General features: G+C 40.9%; 1 protein-coding gene across 1 annotated transcript; it reads right to left on the bottom strand.

The window, feature by feature from the left end:
- On the bottom strand, positions 1–3908 carry LOC117477514 (sodium-dependent neutral amino acid transporter B(0)AT1-like). Its single transcript, XM_034124185.1, has 12 exons — positions 3707–3908; positions 2890–3030; positions 2673–2810; positions 2388–2569; positions 2159–2269; positions 1969–2081; positions 1709–1837; positions 1295–1451; positions 1011–1215; positions 743–902; positions 468–630; positions 1–292 (listed from the first exon to the last, which is right to left on the bottom strand). Exons 1-12 carry the CDS (start codon positions 3903–3905, stop codon positions 134–136), a joined length of 1857 nt encoding a protein of 618 aa, XP_033980076.1. The 5' UTR covers positions 3906–3908; the 3' UTR covers positions 1–133.
- Positions 3909–7693: the final 3785 nt, after the last annotated feature.

Genomic DNA, 7693 nt, shown 5'->3' with positions numbered 1-7693 from the left:
ACACAGTTTCGTGAATATTGTTGTGTTTACCCCCGCCGGCGGGGGCAATCGGGCTTAACAGGTTTTTAATACAACAAGAAATCAAATGAGCAGTAGGTAAGTATGGTTTTGTAGTATTCTAAAACGTCTGACTTTAAAACAGTGTTTTATTAATTTTGTTCTTACAGCAAACAAAGACAAATCTACATAATGCATACGCAGGCACTGCCAGACTGGGAACTCCTGCCAACAGAAAGATGATCACGTATATCCAAGAAGGGTAGGGTACTGAAGCCAGAGACGGGAACTTCTCCTGTTAACCACAATACAATATGATTTAGCCCATTTGGTGTGCAATGAATATCCAAATGATGTAAGTATGATTGACCAAAGTCAGTTTGATTATGATATACTGTATCATTGAGAAACAACATATACTTGAAGTTATTGAGCATGTGAGTGGCTGATCACAGAACTTGTCTACTTACAAAGTTGGGATCCCAAACTGAGTACGTGAGCGCTTCTTGGACTTGTGTCACCAGGTAGAAAACTAAAATAACCAGCACAATTAGAGGACTGGTGAACCTCCATGAAATCTGCCAAAAGATAGAGGGCTTGTATCCAACCATGAACTCAAAGTCCTCATTGAACCTGCCACATAAGAGGGTTTTAGTTAGTTTTGAATTGAGTCATGAAATCAAGCCTGTATCATTGGATTTCAATAGTTTACCCATCTCCTGCTAGAATATGTTGAATCACTGACCTGTCAATGCCGTAGATGTATACAACAGCTATCATCTCAAACAATCCAATGGTCAGAAGTGGAACAGATCCAGCAAAGTTGTCAAAGAGAGTTACCCAATAAAGCCCTGAATTCTGGGCAAACAGGAGACAGATGATGAAGGCTATGGCACATGTTAAACCTGAAACATACATACACAAAAACAAGCTTGTGTTAAAACATAAACCAGGGACGAATACCAATGGTGTTTTATTGAAGATGGAAAAACAAATCTTTGAAACCAAGTTACCTGTCAGTACTTCATGGGGCCAATTTTTAGGGAATACATTCAGGTCTTTCAGTGGGACCACCACTCCTTCGATGTTGCCAAACAGGGTCGAGAGTCCTAAGCTGAAAAGCATGACGAAAAAGAGGACGGACAAAGCTGGAGAACCGGGCATCTGGGTGATGGCTTCTGTGAACACGATGAAGGCCAGACCTGTTCCCTCCACTCCCTGCACAAACACAAGGAAGTCATGATGCATGTAGGAGCAAATAACTGGCACTATGGCAGATATTCATCAATATAGTCACCTCACTAAGAAGTGTCTGCATGTCACAAGTTTTGATGTCCAATCGAAGAACAATATCAGGATAAGAGCTGTTGAGACTATTAAAGGCCTCCTCATAGTTGCTTGTGGTGATGTTGTCTTCAGGGAGCTCAAATGTATTTAATAATTTCATGATGTTACTATAGGAAAAAAAGTCACAGATTAGCACATTTGTATTGTACATGAGAATATTAATTCAGATTTGTCTATCTTACTACATTATTTAGATGTCAACTAGTAAAGTGAAGAGTGTAAAGGGACCCTTACCTTTCGTGACTCAAATGTCCACAATCTAACCGATACAATTGTGACGGCTTCAAAGTAAAAGCAAGGTAGAATATACTTGTAGGACTTCTCATTTATAAAAACCTTGAAACCGAGGCATGTGACTACTCACTCACTGATACAGGTATCATATTTTTCAGTTGCTCTGAAGCCAATGATGGAGTAAGTAACTGCTGCAGCATACACTGAGGTGAGGCTAGTCACGACCGACAGGATCACAGCATCTTGCACGCAGTTGTTGCTTGGGAAAGGAAATAAGCAAAATAAATACATTGGCTTCGGTTTTGAGAAGGGCTACTCCAATTAAAGTGTGCAAAATGAGACTTGAACTTTAAATTAAGAATCATCACATGTCCTCTAGATGTGTCTTACTGAACAGGGTTGTAGCTTGAGAAGGAGATGAGGCCTCCCCATCCCAAACCAAAGGCATAAAATACCTGGGCACCTGCATCCAGCCAAGTGGATGGTTTTATCAACTCATTCACCTGCAAAGGAGAGGCACACATTTGAATGCGTCTCTGAGTTATGAGATTAAATGTTCCTATGAAGATTTGAAACATACGTCTGGTGTGAAGAGGAACTTTAATCCACTCATGGCACCTTTTAGAGTCAGTCCCCGGATCAGGAAGATGCCCAGCACTATGTAAGGCAAGATGGCTGTGACGTACACTGCCTGATGTCAAGAACAAGGAAACATGGAATTATTGATATTTGGCAAAAGATTGAAGTTCTGAAAGTAGTGGAGTAGATGGGTCTTGGCTACAGTTTGAGTTTCTTTAAGTTCAACAAACCTTGCCTGCTGTGCTGATGCCCCTTATGCAGCAGATTGCCACAATTGTCCAGGCAGTTAACAGGCAGAGTACTATCGGCCAGTTGATTCCTCCAGAGTCAGCTATAGAGGTGGTACTATTCAAAGTCACTCGGTAGAAATAATAATCAACAGTGGAGCTCTGTTGACACTCTGGTACAAATCCTATAGGGGCAAGAAACAGTCCTCTTTAAGTGTTTATTCATATTCATGGGTAAATCATGAGTTGATTTTGGTGCTTAATGAGTATCTCTGTATTTATATCAACCTGTTCCATTGATATTAAGAGGACACTGGGTCCAAGGCAGCGGGCTTTGAAAGGAATTGAAGAGATACCAGATAATCCAGGCTATCAAGGTGTTGTAGTACAGTCCAATCAATAAGGACACCAACATGGAGGCTATACCTGAGAAGTACAGAATTATTAACTGATGCTTTCTTTTATTATGCTTTGGACAACTTGTTTCAGAGCCTATTTAACTTACCAATACCAGTCAGATAAGGGTTGATGGACCTCCACACTCCTACACTGCCTTTCCTGAGACGCTGGCCAATGCCAAACTCCAGCAACAAGAGAGGCATTCCTTCCAGCACCAGCAGGATTAGGTAGGGAATTAAAAATGCACCTGAACAAATATTATTATTATTATTATCAGAAACATATTTACACAACTCTAATGTTACGCTTATGACAATCATGAGCCTTTTCAGCATACTAGATATGAACATGCTTAAGCAGCTAAATTATGCTTTGATGTTACATGTGCTCTGTAAAGCAGTCACACATGACTCTGTCTGCAGACAATGAATACTTATATTATTTAGTTACCCCTGTCAAAACCCCACCTGCTCTGCCTACCTACCTTTCCTGCTCTGTGGGTCTCCCTGACTGTTGCTCACAGTTGGAGTTGTGTTTGACGTTTATTGGTAACTGCAACATCTGTCCTGGGCCTCTTGGTTCATAACGTTTTTCCTCCAATTAAACTTGCGCTAAACATTCACTGTGCACTAATCCGTGTGTATACTTTGACAAAAGATCCCAGATTGTATTTATGCCATTCATAAATCACCAGATTCAACTGTTGGATTACAAGTGAATCTTTTGAAAGTAAAAAGAGTTAATAGATTAAATATGTAATGAGTATTTTGTTAGTTAGTGTCAAATAAGTCTCTCTAGGAAAAATCATTTTAACAGACAGAATATAGGATACTCCCAGCAACTCATACACACTATAATCTGTAATCAAGAATTGACAGTCCAAGATGGTAAGGTGTTCCTTTCCAATTTTCATCTGAGTTTACCTCCTCCATGACTTTGACACAAGTAAGGGAATCTCCACACATTGCCAATCCCAACGCAGAATCCCACACAGGTTAAGATGTATTGGGCTTTGTTGTCCCACTTGGGCCTGTCCCCAGCCTCCTCCTTATCCATCCTCTCCAGATCATCATAGGAAGCGATCCTGTGATCCAAACCTGGGTTAGGAAGTACCAGCTTCATGGCGACGCTACTGAAGCTTAGATGTTACACTATCCTTCTCGGAAGTCAAAGTGAAGGCACTCGGCACTCTGCAATATTAAACTGGTTTATGATCTTTTACTTTATGTAGTGTGGTTCAAAGATTAGCCCATGAACCCTCTGCTATTCTTGCACTCCCGGTTAGTCATTTCATTCAGTCAAAAACTATAAAATTACAATACTGGCACAGAAGTTGCCACTGTCCCTTCACCTCAATATTTCCCTAGGTTTAAATTGACTTGCTAATATAGGAGCACTGGGCCTTTTACCCAATGTTAAGCTCCCGCTCACATGGTCTTACTGCTGTTCGTCCCTGAGGCTGATAATGGGGCAGATAACGAAGTAAACCGAGGTTCAGGCATTAACAGTGACCCTGAAACCTGAGTCATTCTCGCACTGGTTGCTTTAAGAACATTATGAAGAGAGATTATCTGAGGAGAATTGTTAAGAGGGTTCCCCCCGAAATTGCCTTTAACTGCTCTCATTGAGTGGATTGCACCTGAAGAAAGATGGAAAACCTGTGATTCAGCACTAATAACATTATACCAACTGCAGTAAGGGTCTTTAGGTGGCTCCTGCTTTATTATCTAATCTTGAGGCCCAACCTTTAAGAGGGGGAACTCTACTTTCTAGACATCATTTCAATTCTGGCTGACATACATTTCCAAATCCTCGTGGTTAATACATTTACTACACAATAAACACTGTGCAGGTCAAAGGCAGAAAACTCAAATCTCAGTTATGGTTGAATGTCTGAGACTTTGAAAGACAAGAGACCTTGCGTCCTACATTTTTCCATTCAAGTACTCCTCTAACATAATTCAAATCAAAACTGTTTATGATTTGATAGGTCTCAATGAGGACTTCTTAAGTGGCTAATTTAATTCTGAAACCAACCCAGAATGAATGACTGCGGGACCAATTGATGAGCCTAAAGGTAACGCAAATTATTTAAAAATATTCAGCTAGTGTGCACCAAGCTTTTAAGTATGACTTGACAGTGACCTTTCAAAGAATGTAGTCATTATATAAGACATTTTCACATGGTCAGCTACATATTGTGTGAATCCAGGGGCGTTTCCTGGACCTGGAAACATTCGGGGCTTAGCCCACAGTGGCGGCGCCAGAGATTTTCTTTTGGGGGTGCTGTGGGGTAGCTTGACGTTTCATAGAGGGTGCTCAAACATGTAGGGTTTCCCATTAAGGTACCGGGCGGTACAGTGGAATATTCTACTGCAACACTCCCCACACGCACATACACAGTACACCCGCGACTGTTACAATGAAGGCTTGATAATCAGCTCATGGCATATAGGTGTAAGCAGGGGTAAAGTGCTATTTTTATAAGTGGGGAGTGTACCTAACACCCTCTTGGGGGTTCCGGGGGCATGCTCCCCGGGAAGATTTTTTTTTAAATATTGAAGTTAAAAGCATCAATCTGGTGCACTAAGAGAGCAAAATTAAGAGATCTATGGATACATCTCTCAACACCCATATGAAACAGAACTGTAAACAGATTTTCTTTTTCTTTATGGATATTTTACAAATCACTCCCCTTTTAAACTGTATTCTTGTTTTACAGTCATATAGTATTTTATTTGTAGTGAGTTACTCAGATGAGTACCAGGAGACAGCGTTTGGTACTCACCCCACACGAAGCGTGGTCCTCCTCAGTGTCTCCTTCACTGTCCTCTATTTACACTTCTTGCATGCTAGATGATGAAGATGCACCTCCCTGTCTCTTTTTAAGCCTCCGATTTGCTTTCTCCAAAACTTGTTGCCAAAACTGTGAAGTCCTTGCATTTCCTGAGGCCAAGTTGAAGGATCAAATACTAAGAAATTATCACATGACTTGAAGTCATATCTGATTTCAGATGTGGGAAGTTACTAAGTACACTTATTCAAGTACTGTACTTAAGTACAATTTTGAGATATTTGTACTTTACTTGACTTTGATGCTACTTTGTACTTCTACTCCACTACAGTTCAGAGGTAAATGGTGTACTTTTAGTCCACTACATGTATTGAATACCTTTAGTTACTTCACAGATCTGGATGAATGATGTGAAATATAATCAAGTCTTGAATCAGACTTTAGTTCCACCTGGAGTAAATTCACAAGCTACCCTGCAGTATACAAAGTCATTCAAACTAGCTGCACCTTTACCAGCTTTGAGAACACTTTCATGATCAATCATTATAAAACATATCATATATATTATTCTGAAATGGACCAATCTGCACAATGACTACTTTTGCTGTCGCTACTTTAACTATATTTTGATGATAATACTTTTCTACTTTTACTTGAGGAACATTTTGAATGCAGGACTTTTACTGTAACAGAGTATTCCTACACTCTGGTACTTCTACTTTTACTCAAGTACAAGACCTGAGTACTTCAACTTTTACTCAAGTACAAGATCTGAGTGCTTCTACTTTTACTCAAGTACAAGATACTTATACCACCTCCGTTTATAGGCTATGAAAGAAACTATTTGAAAACGAAGGCTAAAGCTAACGTTAGCAGATAGTGACAATGTATGCTAATTAGCTATCTCAACGATTAATTAAATAATATTGCGACAGAAACACTTTTCAGTGCACATCACGCTCTGCCGCTCCGACAGGGAGCTCTGCTCTAAACACCCTGTTCTAACCAGCGGTCCAGTCTGTGCCACAGTGACTCTGGACCGCACAGTTAATATTAACGAACGCACCGTAGGTAATGTAGCTGCTGAAGCTAGACCCTCATCCCGGAGCAGCAGAGCCTTATTATACATCCATGAGCAGAGCTGACAGGCAGGAAGACTTGTGCTCGCGCTTCATTATAATATATAAAAAAAGAACACCATGCGTGTCATGATGGCACATAACAGCTCGCGGCCGCAGATTACTCCGGGTCCCAGACCCCCCCCATACCCCAAAAATATTTTTATTGCAGATCTACATGAATCACACAAACGACCTATTTTGGAATCAAAACGGCGAATTTCGCCGAAAGGTGACAAGTTTGCATCCCTGAACTTACGGGGTGTTTCTCAATCGCGAGTAAAGCTGCTTCCGAGCCACTATTTCAAGCATACTACGTCATCGAGTGCCGCCGAAGTACTGTTCCAATCTCCAGTATACTTGGAAATCTACCGAGCCCGGCGTACTCCGTTTGGAGAAATATCGAGTGTGCACATGAGTAGACTTCGCGGCCTTAAAATCCCCACAATGCTTTGCGCACGGACCAATTTCCCCAAATCTGTGGCGGAAGATGTAAGGCGGGGCCTCTCATATGACGCACACCTGCACACTTGCTAGCGTGTTCCACACTTCGTTTTTCCGAATGCCAGGAAGTATTCTTGACTCGCTTCTGAAGCAAGATGCTCGGCAGACATGTGCTACCAAGCAAGCGTACTCGCGATTGAGAAACACCCACGGTATGTTGTGCTTTGTTGGATCAGCTGACCTTACACAACCTGTGTGAAGTCTCCCTCTCGTGGCCAATTTGCTGCTCTACACCTTTTGCCTACCTTTTCTAAAACTGACAGCAAAGAGCTAATGCTTTGAAAGACCACCCTTTTCTCTTCTGTTAAATATTTCTACTGACCATACCACAAATAAAACTACTGTCCTAGTAGTTTTTAATACAACAAGAAATGAAATGAGCAGTAGGTAAGTATATTTGCGCAAAGCATGGTCACAAATAAGTACTTTACTGATGTGCATCAATAAAACATCATGTTGTTAAAAAATCATACATTTTGTACTATTCTGAAATG

This window comes from Trematomus bernacchii, unplaced genomic scaffold (genome assembly GCF_902827165.1).
Source record: "Trematomus bernacchii unplaced genomic scaffold, fTreBer1.1, whole genome shotgun sequence".
Classification (NCBI taxonomy): Eukaryota; Metazoa; Chordata; class Actinopteri; order Perciformes; family Nototheniidae; genus Trematomus; species Trematomus bernacchii.
Note: the sequence above shows the minus strand (reverse complement) of the source record. Positions and strands in the feature narration are given on the sequence as shown.

Coding starts and splice junctions, on each gene's coding strand:
- LOC117477514 (XM_034124185.1), bottom strand. CDS start 3,905: ATGAAGCTGGTACTTCCTAACCCAGGTTTGGATCACAGGATCGCTTCC. Junction 2,570..2,672: donor TCTTAATATCAATGGAACAG/GTTGATATAAAT, acceptor TTGCCCCTATAG/GATTTGTACCAGAGTGTCAA. Junction 2,082..2,158: donor AGTTCCTCTTCACACCAGAC/GTATGTTTCAAA, acceptor TCTCCTTTGCAG/GTGAATGAGTTGATAAAACC.